Source organism: Lynx canadensis, chromosome B3, assembly GCF_007474595.2.
Source record: "Lynx canadensis isolate LIC74 chromosome B3, mLynCan4.pri.v2, whole genome shotgun sequence".
In the NCBI taxonomy this organism is placed as follows: domain Eukaryota; kingdom Metazoa; phylum Chordata; class Mammalia; order Carnivora; family Felidae; genus Lynx; species Lynx canadensis.
The window spans coordinates 70,521,536-70,541,733 of record NC_044308.2 but is presented as its reverse complement, the minus strand read 5'-3'; the positions used below and the strand labels follow the sequence as shown (position 1 = coordinate 70,541,733).

General features: G+C 34.9%; 1 protein-coding gene across 1 annotated transcript; it reads right to left on the bottom strand.

Moving 5' to 3' along the window:
• Window positions 1-10,909: 10,909 nt before the first annotated feature.
• On the bottom strand, window positions 10,910-13,040 carry LOC115517025 (olfactory receptor 11H6-like). The gene is given in 3 exon segments (XM_030320200.1): window positions 10,910-10,936; window positions 10,938-11,824; window positions 12,992-13,040. Coding segments are annotated over 3 exon segments (963 nt in total).
• Window positions 13,041-20,198: the final 7,158 nt, after the last annotated feature.

Here is a 20,198-nt window from a genome sequence, read left to right as displayed (position 1 = left end):
TGAAGGAAACAGACATCCAGATCCAGCAACCACAGTCCCCAACAAAATCAACCCAAGGAGGTCCATGCCAAGCCACACAGTAATTAACTGGCAAGATATGATGATAAAGAGATAATTTTAAAAGCAACAAGAGAAAACAGCTACATACAGGGAACTTCCATAAGGCTATTAGTTGATTTTGGCAGAAATTTTGCAGGTCAGAAAGGAGTCTCATGGCATTTTCAAAGTTCTGAAAGAAAAAAAAAATGCAACCAAGAATATACTTTGTCCAGCAAAGCTATCATTTAGAATAGAAAGAGAAATAAAGAGTTTCCCAGACAAACAAAAATTAGAGGGAATTAATCACAACTGAACCAACCCTACAAGAAATATCAAAGAGGACTCTTTGAGTGCAAAGACCATAAGTAAGAGTAGGAAAAGTAGAAAGTACAAAAGCAGTAAAAATAAGTATATCTGTAAAAATAAGCCAAGGGATTCACAAAATCAAAGGATGTAAAGTACAACACCAAATACTTCAAATTTGGGAGAGAAGGAGTAAAGAAGTGTACAAAGTTAAGCAATTATCAACTTAATATAGACTGCTATACTCATAAGATGTTATATATGAATCTAATGGTAACCACACATCAAAAACCAATAATAGATACACAAAAAAAATAAAGAGAAAGGAATCCAAGTATATCACTAAAGAAAGCCAGTGAGGTGTAAGAGAGCAAGAGATTAAAGGAACAGAGAATAATTGCAAAAACAATCATAAAATGAGTAACAAAATAGCAATAAGTACATATCTATCAATAACAATGTTAAATGTAAATGGACTAACTGATCTAATTAAAAGACACAGGGTAGTGGAATGGATAAAAAAACAACCCCATCTATATGCTGCCTAAGAGACTCATTTCAAACCTAAGGATACATGCAGATTGAAAGTGAAGGGATGGAAAACCATTTGTCAAACAAATGGAAGTGACTAGCTGGGATAGCAATGCTTATACCAGACAAAATAGACTTTAAAACAAAGACTGTAACAAGAGGCATAGAGGGATACTAAATAATCATAAGGGGAACAATCCAACAAGAAGATATAACAATTGTAAATATTCATGCACCCAACATGAAAGCATGCAAATACTTAAGGCTAGAAACACACATAAATGAAGTAGTGGATAGTAACACAATAATAGTAGGGGATTTTAATAGCCCACTTACATCAATGGATAAATCATCCAGGCAGAAAATCAACAAGGAAACATTAGCTTTTAATGACACACTGGACCAAATGGATCTAAGAAATATATTCAGAGCATCCCAGCCTAAAACAGCAGAGTATATATTCTCTTCAAATGTACATGGAACATTCTCCAGAATAGAATACAAATTAGGCTACAAAACAATTCTTAAAAAACTAAAAAAGACTGAATTTATGCCACGTATCTTTTTGAACACAACATTATGAAACTAGAAAGAAAAGATCTGGGAAGGAAAACCTATTGAATGGGAGAAGATATTTGCAAACAACATATCTGATAAAGGGTTAGTATCAAAATATATAAAGAACTCCTACTCAGTACCTAAACCCCCACCAATAGCCCAGTTAAAAAAATGGGCACAAGATATGAAAAGACATTTCTGCAAAGAAGACATACAGATGGGCAAAAGACGAATGAAAAGATGTTCAAAATCACTCATCATCAGGAAAATGCAAATCAGCATTGCAATGAGATATCCCCTCACACTTAAGAATGGCTTAAAAAAAATGGGGCGCCTGGGTGGCGCAGTCGGTTAAGCGTCCGACTTCAGCCAGGTCACGATCTCGCAGTCCGGGAGTTCGAGCCCCGCGTCAGGCTCTGGGCTGATGGCTCGGAGCCTGGAGCCTGTTTCCGATTCTGTGTCTCCCTCTCTCTCTGCCCCTCCCCCGTTCATGCTCTGTCTCTCTCTGTCCCAAAAATAAATAAAAACGTTGGAAAAAAAAATTAAAAAAAAAAAAAACAAGAACAACAAATGTGGGTAAGGATGTGGAGAAAAAACAACCATCTTGCACTACGGGTGGGAATGAAAACTGGTGCAACCACTGTGGAAAACAGTATAAAGTTTCCTCAAAAACTAAAAATAGAACTACAATGCATTTCATTAATTCCACTAATGAGTATTTACACAAAGAATACAAAAACATTAATTCAAAAAGATATATGCACCATTATGGTTATTGCAGCATTATTTATAATATCCAAGATATGGTAGTAATCTGTGTCCATAGTTGGGTGGATAAAGAAGATGTGGTATATATATTTAATGCAATATTACTCAGTCATAAAAAATAATGAAATCTTGCCATTGCAACAACATTAATGGACCTAGAGGGTATAACACTAAGTGAAAAAAGTCAGAGAAATACAAATACCATATGATTCCATTCATATGTGGAATTTAAGAAACAAAACAAATGAACAAAAAAAAAGTGAAAAAAAAACCAGACTCTTAACTATATGGAACAAACTAATGGTTACCAGATGGGAGATGAGTGGGGGGATGGATGAAATAAATGAAGGGAATTAAGAATATACTTATCATGATGAGCACTGAGTAATCAAATGGACAGAACTGTTGAATCACTATACTGTACACCTGAAACTAATATAACATGATATTTTAACTATACTGGAATTCAAATAGATAAAAAAGAATTGACACCAATTCTTCTCAAACTCTTCTAAAAATCTCAAGAGGAAGGTACATTCCAAATCCATTTTACAAAACCAGCATTACCCTGATATCATATAAGTACACCACAAGAACACAAAACAAAACAAAAAACTACAGGCCAATGTCTCTGATGAATATAGGTACAAATATTCTAACAAAACACTAGCCCACCAAATACAACAGTACAAAAAAGCAATTGTACACCAAGATAAAGGATTTATCACTGAGATGAAAGGATTTATCAACATACACGTTCAATAAATATGATACACATTAATAAAATGACTGATAAGTCATATGACCATCTCAAAAACCATTTGACAAAAGACAACATCCTTTCAAGCTAAAATCTCAGCAATTTGTCTATTGAAGGAATGAATATATCAGAATCTAATAAAGGTCATAAATGACAAACCCACAGCAAACATCATACTCAATGGTGAAAGATTGAAAGCTTCTCTAAGATCAAGAACAAGACAAGAATGCCTACTATCATCACTACTGTTCAATACAGTACTGGGAATCCTATCCAGAGCAATTAGAAAGGAAAAAGAAATAAAGGCATCCAAATAGGAAAGGAACAAGTATATGTCATGTGTGTGTGCGTGTGTGTGTGTGTGTGTGTGTGTGTGTGTGTGTGTATAAAGTTTCAGGATACAAGATCAACAAACAAAACTTAGCTGTGTTTCTATACGCTACTAATGAACTCTTTGAAAGAGATAAAAGAAATCTATCCCAATTACAACAACATTGAAAAATAGAAAATAGCAATAAATTTAATAAAGGAGGTGAAAAACATATATATTTAAATCTAAGACATTGAGTAAAAAGACTGAAGAAGATACATAAATGAAAAGATATAGTGCCATAAGACTGAAAGAATATTGTGAAATACTGTCAATTAATACTGTGAAAACAATACTGAAACTATACACAATAAATGAAATCTATATATTCAATGCAATCTAGATCAAAATTCTAACATTTTTCAAAAAAACAGAAAAAAAATTTCCTAAAATTTGTATGGAATCACAAAAGACTCTGAATGATCAAAGCATTCGTGAGAAAGAAACCAACATAGAGCTGTCACAGTACTTGATTTCAAGTTATGTTACAAAGCTATACTAATCAAAACAATATGGTACTAACATTAAAACAGGCACATAGATCAGTGGAATAGAATGACATGAATGAATCCAGAGGACATTATGCTAAAAAATAAGCCATAAATGGAAGGACAGATTGTGTATGGTATCATTAATACATGAAATTTTATTAAGCTAATTTTATAGAATGAGAATAGAATGTTGGTTACCAGGGGATGGTGGGGGGAGTGGATATGAGGTGATTAGATCAAAGGGAACAAATTTCCAGTTTTAAGAACAGTAAGTTCTAAGGATATAATGTATAGCATGGTGACTACAGTTAATAAATATGTTGAGAGTAGGTCCTAAGCATTCTTCATACATACACAAAAATAGTTACCTTTGTTAACTATGACAAGTAATGGATGTGCTAATTATCTGCATCTTGGTAGTCATTCTGCAATATGTAAGCGCAACAAAACATTCCACATTGTACACTTCAAACATATAAGACACACGCCCAAAATTTCTTAAGTCCAAGGAATTAGGGGGAGGGGAAATATCATGTTATGTTTAAGCATTTGGTTCCAGGTTGAAATCCTTGCATGTCATCTCTATTCAGCCAGATAGTATCTGTATTGCCTTGAGGTTACTGGGTATCTCTAACCTCACTAAAACCACAAAGGGGTGTAAAGATTCAAAGAAGTAATGTGAAACAAGCAATTGCATATTGCTTGCTCAGAGTCACAACCTAAAACATTGGACATACTCTTTTCAATATGCTATGTACACCCAATCCCTTTTTCTTTTTCCTTTAAACAAAACACAATTTATTGAGGTATGACTGGCAAACAAAAGCTTTGCATGTTTAATGTATACAACTTGATATTTGGAGACAAGTCTATATCCATGAAATCATCACCACAGTCTATTGCCTAATCATATTCATTACCTTTCAAAATTTCCTCCCACTCTATTATTTTTTTTTGTGCGGTGTGTGTGTGATAAGTTAACATGAGATCCACTCTTAGCAATTTTTAAGTATTCACAGTACTATTAAGTACAGACACCATGATGTACAGTAGTTCTCTAGGAAATATTCACCTTATATAACTGAAACTTTGTGCCCATTAATTCCCTGTTTCCTGGAAACAGCTGTTATACTGTCTGTTTCTATGAGTTTGACTATTTTTAAATTCCTCATCTAAGTGGTATCACATAGCATTAGTCCTTCTGTATTTGGATTATTTCATTTAGCATTATTTCTTCCACATACCACACACACATACCATATTTTATATATCCATTCATCCATTGATGGAGATTTAGCTTGTTTCCATGTCTTGGCTTTTACGACTAATGCTGCAATAAACAATGATGTTCACATAGCTTTTTGAGATCTCTTTGGTATCCTGATTTCAACTCTTGGATACATACCCAGAAGCTGGATTGTTGGATTATATGGTAGTTCTCTTTTAAATTTTTTGAAGACCCTCAGTACTGTTTTCCATAGTGGCTATACCAATTTACATTCCAATCAGTGGTGTACAAGGGATGACTTTTCCTCACCAATACTTGTTATATTTTGGTTTTTGGGATAGTAGCCATCCCAGCAGGTATGCAGTGATATCTCACTGTGGCTGTGATGTTCATTTCCCAGATGATTAGTGATGTTGAGCATCTCATCACATACTCACTCACCACTTGTATAACTTTTTGGGGAAATGTCTATTCAATCCCTTGCTCTTTTAAAAAAAATGTTTGCTTATTTATTTATTTATTTATTTATTTATTTATTTATTTGAGAGAGAGAGAGAGAGAGAGACAGAGAGAGAGAGAGAATGCAAGCATAAGCAGTGTATGGGTAGAAACAGAGGGACAGAGAGAATCCCAACCAGGTTCCACACACCCTGGGAGCTCAAACTCATCAACCATGAGATCATGACCTAGGCTGAAATGAAGAGTTGAACACTTAAGCAACTGAGACACCCAGGTGCCCCTAATCTTTTGCTCATTTCTTAAAAATGTTTATTTTTTTGAGAGAGAGAGAAAGAGACAGAGAGCAGGGAAGGGGCAGAGAGATGGGGAGACACAGAATCCAAAACAGGCTCCAGGCTCTGAGCTGTCAGCACAGAGCCTGACAGAGGGCTTGAACCCATGAACCATGAGATCATGACCTGAGCTGAAGTTGGACGCTTAACTGACTGAGCCACTCAGGTGCCGTTCCTTTGCTCATTTTTTAATAGATTGTTTCATGTTACTGAGTTATAAGAGTTACTTATATATTTCAGACATTAACCCTTATCACATACATGGTTTGTAAATCTTTTCTTCCATTCTGCAGGTTGATTTTTCATGTTGTTGATTGTTTCCTTTGCTATGTAGAAGCTTTTTAGTTTGATGTAGTCCTTTTCTATTTTTTTCTTTTGTTGCCTGTGCTTTTGGTGTCATATCCAAGACATTACTGCCAAGAACATTTTCTTGGAAAGATTTTCTCCAATGTTTTCTTCCAGGAGTCCTACAGTTTCGGTTTCAGGTATTATATCCAAGTCATTAATCCATTTTGAGTTGATTTTTCTGTGTGATGTTAGATAAGGGTCCAGTTCCATTCTTTTGCATGTGGATATCCAAATTGCCAACACCATTGTTGGAGATACAATATTTTCCCATTGTGTACTCTTGGACCCTTGTCAAAGATTAGTTGACTATAGCATGTATTTATTTCTATGCTCTCTATTCTGTTCCATTGGTGTTTAAGTCTGTCTTTATTTCAAGAAAAATAGAGGGGTATTTAAATATGATTAAAAATGAGGGTTGGTGTATTTCTCCTTATACTTCCCCAAACTTTGTTTTATGAATTTGAAACTGTACTTTTCAGGATAGGAATGTTTAAGGTTTTTAATCTTCCCTGATTGAACTTATATTTTACTCTAAATGTTAGTATATTGATAATTTTTTAAGACTATGTATTCCATCTCATAATCTGTATCACATCTATCTTGTTGACCAAGTTTTTCTCTTATTTGTGAGTCTTATTTTCCTGCCTATATATGTATATAGTAATTTGTATTGGATGCTTCACATTATTATACATAGATTATTAATATTTTGTTGTCTCTCTCTGAGTAGTGTTTAAGATGTTTTTCACAGTTTTTAAGATATTTTAAGTTTTCTTATTCAAATAGCTAAAGTGCAATGAAATTATTTCACAAAAGTCTGCACAGTATTTGGATACTTTCTTAAATGTATCACAGTATTTCCCATTTTACCTCTACTCTTTTTTTTCTAAATTGTTTTTAACATTTATTTTTTTTTTTTGAGATACAGAGTATGAGTGGTAGAGGGGCAGACAGAGAGGGAGTCACAGATTTGGAAGCAAGCTCCAGGCTCTGAGCTGTCAGCACACAGCCTGAAGCGGGTCTCAAACTCACAAATGTGAAATCATGACCTGAGCCGAAGTCGGATGCTTAACCAACTGAGCCACCCAGGAGTCCCAATTTCATCTCTACTCTTAATGTCATTCATTCTTTGTCTTTCATAGTGAGCTAAAATTCAGGATTCTATTGTCAAATCATACTTACATGAATCAGTCATCTTACCCATTATAATTTTTTTATTAAATAATTATGGGTTATAGATGATTAAGGGGCTCACACACACACACACACACACACACACACACACACACACACACACACAAAAAAAAAAAACAGTTAAGTTTCTGGTATATTGTGGCCAGTTCCCCAGGTCCTTCATTAGTGGAAAACTAATTCCTCTGGCCCAAACTCAGACAACCTCATCCAGATTGGTACAGATTATATTTCTAAGTGAATTTCACAGAGGTCTTCATACAACTAGAAGCATTTCCATTCTACATTACCATTCTACGTTATGCAACTTACATGACATTTCCTAGAGAGCCATGCCTCATGAATTCTGGATTCTATTTATAATGGGCAATCCTTTATCAGCAACATTCTGATAAAGGAATTTAAGAAATAAAGGCTCTTTCTTTTAGTAAATAGCTTTGGTTGATTTTCTTGGAGTCCAGTCAACAAGCAATTCAGTGTGGTTCCCCTGTCTTCTTTCCTTTACCCCAAGGGATTTCTTCATCATGAAAAGAATGAATGGATAGCACATAAGCTGCTTTAATTCCATTCTCTCACACACTGATAAGTACGTTACTTGCATCAATGTGCCCATCATCTAAGTTACCTCTATTGTAACATTTTAATTGTACCATTATATCACAAATTTTGATGTGAAAAAATAAAAACAATGGCCAATTAAATCAATTCACTAAAATGGTGTTCACACAGTTATACCTGACAATATAAAAATTTTCCATTATGTAGAAACAGAAGCAAAGAAAAACTTTGAACATTTTTTTAAGTTTATTTGCTATTTTCAAAGAGAGAGAGTGAATGGGGGAGGAGCAGAGAGAGAGGGAGAGAGAATCCCAAGCAGGCACCCCTGAATATAATTTTTGAAGATACCAATAGCTTAAGCATACTCAGTCTTTTTCTATAGACCTCTTGTTTTCCTTATAATGTATTTAAAGAAAAATAACTTCATTATGTATTGTTATAATAATTTCATTAATTCCATCCTTGCTTTTACTCCATCTATTTACCTATTTCTTGTTTCCTGTAATCAACAATTTATTTCTCATTCTTTACTCCTACCCTGTATCAATGCTTTATTAAAATGAGTCTAAGAGATATCATTTGGTCATAAATTATGTCGATAATTTATTTTAAAAAGATTAGATCAAGATTTGACAGTCAAGGACATAAACACATTTTCTCTTAAAAAAATGTGTGATAAGTTGGGTCACCTTAGTGGCTCAGTCGGCTAAGGTCTGACTTTGGCTCAGGTCATGATCTCACGGTTTGTGCGTTCAAGCCCTGCGTCGGGCTCTGTGCTGACAGCTCAGAGCCTGGAGCCATTTCAGATTCTGTGTCTCCCTCTCTCTCTGCCCCTCCCCCACTCACAGTCTGTCTCTGTCTCTCAAAAGTGAATAAACGTTAAAAAAAAATTTTAAATGTGTTATATGAGATAACATATTCAGGGATATCAAACTATTCAATAAAAAAAAGATTATGCTTTGACTCATATGACCCTATAAGTTTGTGACACATCTGACTATGCCATCAAATGCTTCAAGAGCTTTTATTTCAAAGTAGTCATTTGGAGCTTGCACTTGATTCCTCTCTTAATGAATTCCTATAAAATAACCAAGTGAATACAAAAGTTGGAAAAATCATTTACAAGAAAACATTAAAATATAAATAAATAGAACAGTAATTTTTGTGACCATGGATTATGCAACAACATAGCATCATATGAATGTAACATCAATATCACAAGTAACAAAACCAAAGGGGATAAACTGGACTACATCAAGTGGAAATTCAAAAGGAGACAATTAATAAAGTAAAAAGATAGCTCATAGATTGAAAGAAATATTTGCAAATTATACATCTGATAAGGGGCCTGTATCCAGAATATATAAAGATCTTCTAAAACTGTAAAGACAGAGCCATGCCTCATAGCAACTAAAAAATGATCAAGGATCAGAATATACATATTTTTTAAGACATACAAATGGCCAATAAGTACATGGAAACATACTCATATCATTAGAAAAATGCAAATGAAAACCACAATAAGATACAACTTCATACCTAAAAGGATGGCTAGAAAGAAAGAAAGAAAGAAAGAAAGAAAGAAAGAAAGAAAGGAAAAGAAAAGAAAAGAAAAAGAAAAAGAAACAAAAGAAAAGAAAAAAAAGAAAAGTGTTGTTGAGAATACAGAGAAATTGAAATCCCCATACATTTCATCCTGGGCTCATATGATAGTAAGATGGTGCAACCACTTTGGGAAATAGTCAGCAGTTCCTCAAAATATTAAATACAGAGTCTACATAAGAGCCAGAAATTCGACTTCCAGGGATGTACCCTAGGAAAGTGAAAACATATGTTCACACAAAAACTTGTTAATTAATAACTCATAGTAAGCAAAAAATGGAAACAACTCATGTATTCAACAACTACTCAATGGATAAATATAAGATGGTATATCCATAAAAGGAATGTTATTCAGCCATAAAAATAAATGAAATACTGATACATATTACAACATAAATGACCCTTGTACACATTATGCTAAGTGAAAGAAGCCAGTCATAAAAGGCTACATATCCTGTGATTCCATTTATATGAAATGTCCAGAATAGGTCAGTCTGCAGAAACAAAAAGTAGATTAATAGTTTCCAGGGTCTAGAAACTGAGAGGTGACCCTGGAGAGTGATGGGTCCAGCATCTCTTTGTGGGATAAAGAGAATTCTGTTTGAAAGGATGAGATACTAGTGTCCTTGAGATAACTGGAAGAAGAAAATCTAACAATGTCTTTAATTGTAACAGTACTGGGGAGTCACTGGTGATTGTCTCCTAAACTGTGTAAGGCACAAGTGGTGTATAAGAAAACACAATGCATGGTTCATTCAAAATAGAGCTATTAAAAATAATTCTTGAAAGTGTATATATAATGGAAAAATTGGCAGCCATCTGGATCTACATATTAGGAGAATTTTAACTGGATCTTGGTGAGAAAGTGGGAAGAAATACATTTATGATAAGTCAACATTCAAAAGTCAGTGCATCTTATGTTTTTTTTAATATTGACACAAGAATTAAAAAGTTTTGTAAATGTAGCATGTTACTTCGACTTATAAATGTAAAATATGATACAGATTGATATTTATGTATATGACTATAATATGGACAGAAAAATTTTAACTAGTGTTAAGTCTAAATGTCAAAAAGATGCATGATAGTTTTTTCTCTGCTTTGAAACATTTTAAGTTCAATGTACATTTTTCTCTAATAATAACAAAATGGATAGATGGCCAGTTAACTTAGTAACATTTAATTATACTTGAATATGTTCTTTTCTCCCCCAAAAACATGCATTCCTAATTTAGTTAATACAACTGAATGCCAATTTTTAATTACTTATTTCTCATACGTTATTTCAGTTGTAAACAAAAGTCCTTCAAAGATTTCTTCCATGCCTACGACTAAATCTCACCATTCTAAATAACTTTCTCAGAGCCACCTTCATCTCTTTATTTCGAAGACTATAGATCAAGGGGTTGAAGAGTGGAGTTAACACAGAATAGGACAAAGTCACATATTTCTGAATCCCTGCTGGATTGCCTGCTGTTGGGCTCACATATACAACCATGATAGAGCCATAGAACAGGGACACCACAGCCAAATGGGAGCCACATGTGGAGAAAGCCTTATGCCGACCTTCTGCTGAGGGGACCTTCAGCACAGCTCTGATCACCAAGGTATAGGAGCTGATAATGAAGACTAAGGTGGTGAAAATGAGGACTGAGTTATAGATAGCACAGATGATCTCAGTGGCAGGAGCTGGCACACAGGACAGCTTTATAAGAGGTCCTGGGTCGCACAGGAAATGATCAATTGTATTGGAACAACAAAATGGGAGCTGAGAGATGAGGTAAATAGGCAAGAGGAAGTACAGGAAGCCACACACCCAACACCCAGCTCCTGTTCTGATGCAGCGTTGAACTGTCATGACAGTGGGGTAATGCAGGGGCCTGCAGATAGCAAGGTACCTGTCAAAGGCCATGGCAGACAAGAAGAAGGTCTCAGTGGTGCCCAGGGAGAAGAAGAAGTAGAACTGGAGGAAGCATCCAGAGACAGAAATGGTGTTGGTCTCAGAGAGAAAGTTGGCTAGCATATTAGGGACAGTGGAGGTGATAAACCAGATCTCCAGGAAGGAAAAATTGGCCAGTAGGATGTACATTGGAGTTTGTAGTTGATGGTCCCACATCACAGCACAGATAATACAAAGATTTCCAGTTAGTGTCAGAATATATGTCCCAGAGAAGACTGAAAAGAGGAAAATCTGAATTTCCCAGGTATAAGAAAAGCCTAAAAGGATGAATTTACTCACAGAGCTAGAGCAATTATTTATGTTGGAATATTCATTTGTTTGTAGTGCTGCAAAAATAACAGATTTCCAAATTACAAGTATAGAAATAAGGGCAGATCCCTTGCTTAGGGTAAAATCATTCTGTGTGTCAATAAATAACAAAATGCCATATTCCATGCAGTGATAGTTCCATGATTTTCATATATTCGTGACTCTATTCTGAATACAGTAAATAAAAGTGAAAAGTCTTCTGTCACCCTAAGGTTTACCATCAAAGTTACTTGGTATTATCAAGAGTCAAGTGTGCCCAAGGATCTACAATTTTAGAATAAGCAGTGAATGAGAGGAATGAATAAACACAGCTAAATAATTAAGTGGTTGCAACCTACAAAGATATCGATGACACTGATATTTAATATTCTTTGATCTATTTGGGAGAGAAATAGGTCAAGCTGATGAGGACAATATAAATAGATTTAAATAACATTTGAAACTTAACTGATTTTAGTTTTACTGTGTTAGATTATGTGAAATATTCCTATGTTAATTTTAGAATATATCATAAACTAATGTTAAAATAAAAATCTATCAGAAGTTTTCACATTTCAATTCCTCTCTTTACTAAAATTACACTCAAAAAGAGTTACTGGCAATCTTCCTTATTTTACAAAGAAACTTAAGGAACAAAGCTCTGTAATATAGTCCTACATTGCCCTATACATCACAATCAATACTTGATATATATGATGTTTTTCATTAATATTGCAGTTGATATCAGATACTTTAGTAGATATTAAAGTCAAGTATGTATCATTTATAAAGATATGCCAAAGTTGGCTGTGCTCACAAAAGCTGTTGCTCAAAGTTTGCAATCTCAAACAGGAATAAAATTTTGTCTTCTATGCTGTAAATGTAACAGAAAGTAACATAGAAGGTAGTCACTTGAAACTTCCTTGAAGGAAGGTCTATTCCCATTCACTTACTGGAATTCTCCCTGACCTAGGGCCCTAACTCCCACAGAGAGCAATATAAATGGGAAACTGGCAAACCACTATAAGAGTTCTAGTAAGTTTTGAAGTAACACTTTTTTTATAAGCTCTTAGAAAAAAATTTAGCTTTGATTCTGGAGAAGGAATACTTTCATAATTCACATATTAAGTGGTATTTAATACAAAACTAGAGAGGCATGGAAGGAGAAAATAGAGAAGCTTTGAGTCCTGTGAGCTTTACCTTACCTGAAGATACAAGATGGGTATCATAGAAATCTGTATGGCTTAACACCATCTTCTATATCAGAGTGAAAACTCTAATCTCAGATCTCAGAGAAGCCAAATATAATAGTTCCACGCATTACTGTGGGGATTATATGGAATGCTGACCCTTTTAAGAGCAAGAACATTATGAAATCTGTCATGGACCTCTTTAGGCTTGCCCTCTTACAGTTCTCTTGTTTATATAAACTGACAAAGCAACAGGAAACCTGACAGTTGAAAAGAGAATCATAGTCTCATGACCTACACAGAACCAAATGAACAACTGAATATTAAGCCCTTTTACTTTCTGCAAAGATCGTCTTTGGGGAGTGGCTCTCTAGAGAGGGAATTTATAACACACTAGTCACATTGAACCTGATTTCCTATTCTGTTCCTTACTCAGCATACTGGAATTTGTTTCAAATTCTAACACATTTCCCAATTTAGTTCAAGGAGTTTTATTTGCAATAACAAGAGAAATAGAAACACAAAATGATTTGGGCAGGTTTAAGTTTGCTACTTAACTGTAATCAGAAGTAATTTTCTCTCTGATGATAAAGGAAAAATTGTGACTCTGGCCATTTGCCTTGGCTCTAAGCTTACAGAAAAGTCTAAGGAATATAGGTTAACACAAAGATTAGGAGCCTGTGCATTTAAACATATTAAATATTCCCTCCTTTTGTTTCAGACTATTCATCATCTTAACTCCAACTTGTTTGCCCCAGCCCAAGCTCACTACCACACTGAGATATGCATTCTTTAGCTATGAGTAAAATTTTTAAAATAAGAAAGACATGAAAATATCCTATTCAGTTAATTAACACTTTGGTAATATCTTTTAACTGTTCCATACTACAACATTAGCATTAAGTGGCTATACAATATTTTACATAATTAGTCCCTAATTGTTGAACCTTTAGGTATGATAAACAGAGTTACAAAGATTCTTAATACAAATTAAACCATACCCTATAATAAAAAATTCCAAATGATAGAATATGATCAAGTAAAAGTTATTTAAGAGTGGTCCAACATTATGTGTATTTGAAAGCATATATTAAAATAAATATTCACTAATTAATAGAGAAAAATATAGGAACATGTTATAAATCCAGTGATGGCAATAGATAAAACTGAACTTCATTCTTCACAAAATTATCCAGAAATAAAAGGAATTCCTTAACTTGGTGAAGAATCTCTTTACCAGATATGATTGGCGAAATCATTGTCTAATAGTAAAACACAAAAAGCATTATAATTAATCAAAGACAAAAAGGAAATGAAAGTCTCTGAGCAAGGAGACACCTAAGAGTTTGATGCTAAGTGGAAGCTATTTGAGGAGAATGGTACTAAATGAGAGGAAACTGAAAAGAAAAAGCCCAAAATCTATGTAAAAGTTTAAAAAAAAACAGGAAACAAAAATAATGGATACAAAATTTTCAAAAGCAAAATAAATCATAGGACTTATAATACCAAATATTAAAATATTTGAAAAAGTTAGTGCAAGGTGGAAATAGAATCAAAAGATCTTTTTTTTCAATTGTTTAGGAAGATTTAAAAAATTTTTAAGTAATCTGAATAAATTAAATATGTGGAATGCATTAAAATAAAATTCAGAAAAACCAAACATAGGGAAAATTACATTTAAACTGATAAAGGAGCCCCAATGAGAAAAATGCCAGTTTTGAAATAATCAAAACCAGAGGCAAGTGGCACAGTAAAGGTGCAGTTCCACATACCAATACCAGGGGATGGAAGATAACAGAAAAGGTTTGAGAAGACCTAGAACCCCTCGTCATGTTGATTGGTGATCTCCTTTTGAAAAAAGAATCAACCTTAAAACTTAGAATACTAGGGGCGCCTGGGTGGCGCAGTCGGTTAAGCGTCCGACTTCAGCCAGGTCACGATCTCGCGGTCCGTGAGTTCGAGCCCCGCGTCGGGCTCTGGGCTGACAGCCCGGAGCCTGGAGCCTGTTTCTGATTCTGTGTCTCCCTCTCTCTCTGCCCCTCGCCCGTTCATGCTCTGTCTCTCTCTGTCCCAAAAATAAATAAACGTTGAAAAAAAAAAAAAAACTTAGAATACTAAAAAAAAGGCATATCTATGAACTGCCTGACAGAGAATTTTTAAATAACTGTTATAAAGATGCCCAATGAACTAAAAGACAGATACACAATTAAATAAAATCAGGAAAATGATGAACAAAATGAGAATATCAACAAAGAGAAAGAATTTTTAAAAAACAAACAAAAATTCTGGAGTTGAAAACTGTAAAAACTGAAGTGAAAAATTTCATTAGAGGGGTTGAACATCAGATTTGACAGGTAGGAGAAAGAGTCTGGAACTGGAAGATGGGTCATCTGAAATCATGGAACCAAAGGTACAAAAGGCCTTATAAAACACCAGCAAGAGGATGAATATATGTCTATGGGGTCATGGAAGAAGAAGAGAGAGACAAAGGGGCTTAGCTTATTTGATGAAATAATGGCCAAAATTTTCCAAAACTCTGAGGAGAGTGATGGACATACAGAAGTTTAAATAACTTGAACTGAAGTAAATCTGAACAGAACCACATTGAGACACATTATAACCAAACTGTCTAAAGTCAAAAATAAAGAAAGAAATCTTCAAAGAAGAAAGAGAAAAGCAATTCATCACATACATGGGAGCTTCCATAACAATATCAGCAGACTTCTCATCATTTACTTTTCAGAACCCAGGAAAGTGATGGGATATATTCAAAGTGCTTAAAAAAAGGAAGCAATAAAACCCCCACTATCAAATTATCAACCACGAATACTGTATCAGTCAAAACTGTCATTCAAAACTGAAGGAGAGAGAGAGAAAGGTATTAAAAATGGTGGAATAGGAAGATCCTTTATACACCTCATCCCACAGGCACAACAAATTTACAACTACACACAGAGAATAATTTTCCTTTGAAAAAGGCCTGAGAATTAGATGAATAGTGCCTTCACAACAAAAGACAAAAGAGAGGCATCCAGAAGAGTAGGAGAGGAGAGTCACAGCCTCCCCAGGACTACACCCCAGATACAGTAATCCCACAATTAAGAAAAATAAAAAAATTAGGAAACTCTCCCTCAAGGAGTAAAGGGATTGTGCCCCATATCAGGCATTCCAGTGGATGGGTCCAACAGTGGAAATGTAAGATGACTAAATGTCCAGTTTTGGAAATCTATGGTGATGAAAACCAGGAGAATTATAGAACCATAAAGAATGGATACCCAGTATTAAAGAGCTTGCATGCAAACCCATCCACTCTCCAATCCAGTTCAAAAGCACCAAAGTGAAAAGCACCTAGTCCATAAGCAAGGGAGACCCACTTTCTAACTTTAAACAGCTACTGGAGAGGCAAGAACCTGAAGGGATTTATCCAGGATGCAAGCCCTGGTTGACATCATTTTTGCAACCTCATTGTAAATTACTACGGTAGGAGCACCCAACAGGTGGCAGTTTTGGTGCCTTCTCTCTAGCCTACTAGTTAGCAATGGATATCCTTTGTCCACCCTACACAGAGAGCTAGCTGTAACCAGTATAGGTAAGCATTTGGTATGTTCAATCCTTGTTCAGCATTTGATATGATATGTAAAGCAAGGCAGGGAGAGTGCCCTGAGCCCTGCCCATTATATTCAGCAGCCAGGCTGCAATTGGGAAAAGCAAATGACATAAATTCTACTTCCCATCTGCAGTGGCACTTTTGAAAATTGCCAGGTGGGTGCCCCAAGCCCTGACTTCCCTGTGCAGTATTGTGTCTCAATGTGGTCCTATCATAGCTGGCAGGAACACATAGCCCACACAGAGTACCTGGCTCTGGTGATCAAGGGAGACTGCACTTCTGGCACATGTGGCTCATGCATAAGTTAAGTCCCTAAAGGGGTTCTTGGGTGGCTCAGTCAGTTAAGCATCTGACTTGGTTTCAGCTCAGGTCATGATCTCATGGTTTTGTGGGTTTGAGCCATGCATCAGGTTCTGTGCTGGTAGCACAAAGCCTAGTTGGGATTCTTTCCCTCTCCCTCTCTCACTCTGTCCCTCCCCCATTTGTGCTGCCTCTGTCTCTCTCAAAACAAATAAATAAACTTTAAAAAAGATAATTCTTTCAAGACTAAGAGAGGTAGCCACTTCACCTAATACATATAGACCAGCAGAGTGACAAGCAAAATGAGGAGACAGAGGAATATGTTCCAAAATAAAAAACAAGGCAAATCCCAGAAAAATACCTTAAGAAAACAGAGTTAACCTACTTGATAATGAGTTCAAAGTAATGGCTATAAAGATGTTCACCAATCTCAGAAGAATTAAAGAACACAGGGAGAACTTCAATAAGAGAGAAGATACAATAAAGTACCAAATGGAAGTTATAACTGAACTGAAAAATACACTAGAAGGTTTCAACAGCAGAATCGATGAAAGAGAAGCAAAAATCAGTGAGCTGGAAGACAAAGCAATGGAAAACACCTAGACAGCATCCAAAAAAAAAAAAAAAGAGAATTCAAAGAAATGAGAATAACTTAATGGACCTCTGGAATAACATCAAGCAGAATAACATTAACATCATAGTGGTCCCAGTGGGAGAAGGGAAATAATGGATTAAAATTTCTCTAATCTGAAGAAAACAGACATCCAATTCCAGGAAGCCCAGAGAGTTCAACACAAGATGAACCCAAAGAGAAAAACATTGAGCCACATTATAATTAAAATGATAAAAGTTAAGGGCAAAGAAAGAATCTTGAAAGCAGCAAGACAAAAGCAACATACTACATACAAGGAAAACTACATAAGGCCATGAGCAGATTTTTCAGCAGAAGCTTTACATGCCCGAGGGGAAACCCATGACACATTCAAAGTGCTGAAAGGAAAAAATTGCTGACCAAGAATTCTCTAACCATCAAGATTATCATTTAGAATTAAAGGAGAGATTAACAGTTTTCCAGATATCCAAAAGCTAAAGGAGTCCATTACCAATAAACCAGCCTCACAAGAAATGTTAAAGAAACTTCTCTAAGCTAAAAATACAAATACTAATTAATAATGAGAAAACATGAAAGTAAAAATCTGACTGGAAAAGGTAAATAACAAATGTGTGGATCAACCACTTACAAAGCTAGTATGAAGGGTAAAAACAGAAGTAGGAGAATTTATTAAAAACACAATTAGTTAAAATACATATAAAACAAAGTGATAAATGCATCATCAACAAAATAAAATATGCGAAGGGAGTAAAATATAAACCTTTGAGATGTGTTCAAAATTAATTTACAAGAGACTTATATACATAAGATATCATATATGAACCTTACAGCAACTACAAAGAAAAACATATAGTTAATACAGAAAATAAAAAGGATTAAATACTAAAAACAATAATCAAAATACAAGGGAAGAGAGAAAGAGAAGAAAAAAGGACCAGAGAAGAACTACAAAAACAGCGAGTACACAATTAACAAAATGGCAATAAATAGATACCTATCAATAATTACATGGAAATGTACTAAATTCTCCAATCAAAAGACATGGATGACTAAATGGATACAAAAACAAGACCCCTGTATATGCTGCCTACAAGAGACTCACTTTAAGCCTTAAGGTCATTCATAGATGGAAAGGGAAGAGATAGAAAAAGATTACCATGCAAATGGGAATAAGAAGAAAGTAGGATAGCAAAACTTATATCAGATAAAACAGACTTTAAAACAAAGAGTATAAAAAGAGACAAAGAAAGACATTGCATAATGACAAAAGAATCTTTCTAACAAGAGGATGTAACAGCTAGCTGTAAACCAACACAGTAGGACCTAAATATATAAAGCAAATATCAACAGCCATAACAGGAGAAATAGATAGCAAACAACTATAGAGGGCTTTACTCTACTCATGTGAGTGGAGAGATTATCCAGACATAATATCAATAAGAAACAATAGCCTTAAAGGACACATTAGGCTAGATGGACCTAATAGATACATATACAGATAATTCCACCCCAAAACAGAAGAATGCAGGTTCTTTTCAAATGCACATGAGACATTCTAAAGAACTGATCATATATTAGACCACAAAATAAGTCTCAATTTAAGAAAACTGAAATTCTATCAAGCCTCTTTTCTGACCACAAAAGTATGCAAATAAAAATTAATTACAAGAAAACTGGAAAACAAAACAAAACAAAACATGGAGATTAAACATGTTACATAACAACCAATAGAACAATGAGAAATCAAAAAGGAAATTAAATAAAAATGGAAATACAACAATCCAAAATGTTTGGGACACAGCAAAAGCTGTTTTAAGAGGGAAGTTCATAGTGATACAGACCTACTTCAAGAAATAAGAAAAATCTGGGGCGCCTGGGTGGCTCAGTCTGTTAAGTGTCTGACTTCAGCTCAGGTCATGATCTCGCAGTCTGTGGGTTCAGGCCTCGCGTTGGGCTCTGTGCTGCCAGCTCAGAGCTTGGAGCGGGCTTCAGATTCTGTATCTCCCTCTCTCTCTGCTCTTACCCTGCTCATGCTCTCTCTCTCTCTCTCTCTCAAAAATAAATAATAAAACATTTTTTAAAAAAAGAAATGAGAAAAATCTCAGATAAACAATATAACTGTTTTTTTTTTTTTTGAGAGAGAGAGAGAGAGAGAGAACACGAGGAGGAGAGGGGCAGAGATAGAGGGAGACACAGAATATGAAGCAGGCTCCAGGCTCTGAGCTATGAGCACAGAGCCCAATACAGGGCTCAAACTCACCACCCATGAGATCATGACCCGAGCCAAAGACAGTTGCTTAACCAACCGAGCCCCCCAGGCACCCAACAATCTAGCTCTACAATTAAAAAAAAAAACTAGGAAAAGAACAGACAATGCCCCAAGTCAATAAAAGGAAGAAAATAATAAATATCAGAGCAGAAATAAATGGAGATTTAAAAACAATAAAAAGATCAGTGAAACTGTAAGCTGGATTTTTGAAAAAAAAAAAACCCAAATCAATAAAATTTTAGCCAGGCTAATCAAGAAAAAACAATCAGAAATGAAAGATAAAAAGTTATAAATGATTCCACAAAAATATATTCCACAAATATAAATTGTATTTCTTAATCATCAGAGAATATTGTAAACAACTATACACCAACAAATTAGAGAATCTGTAAGTGAATACATTCTTAGAAACACATAATCTTTCAAGAGTTAA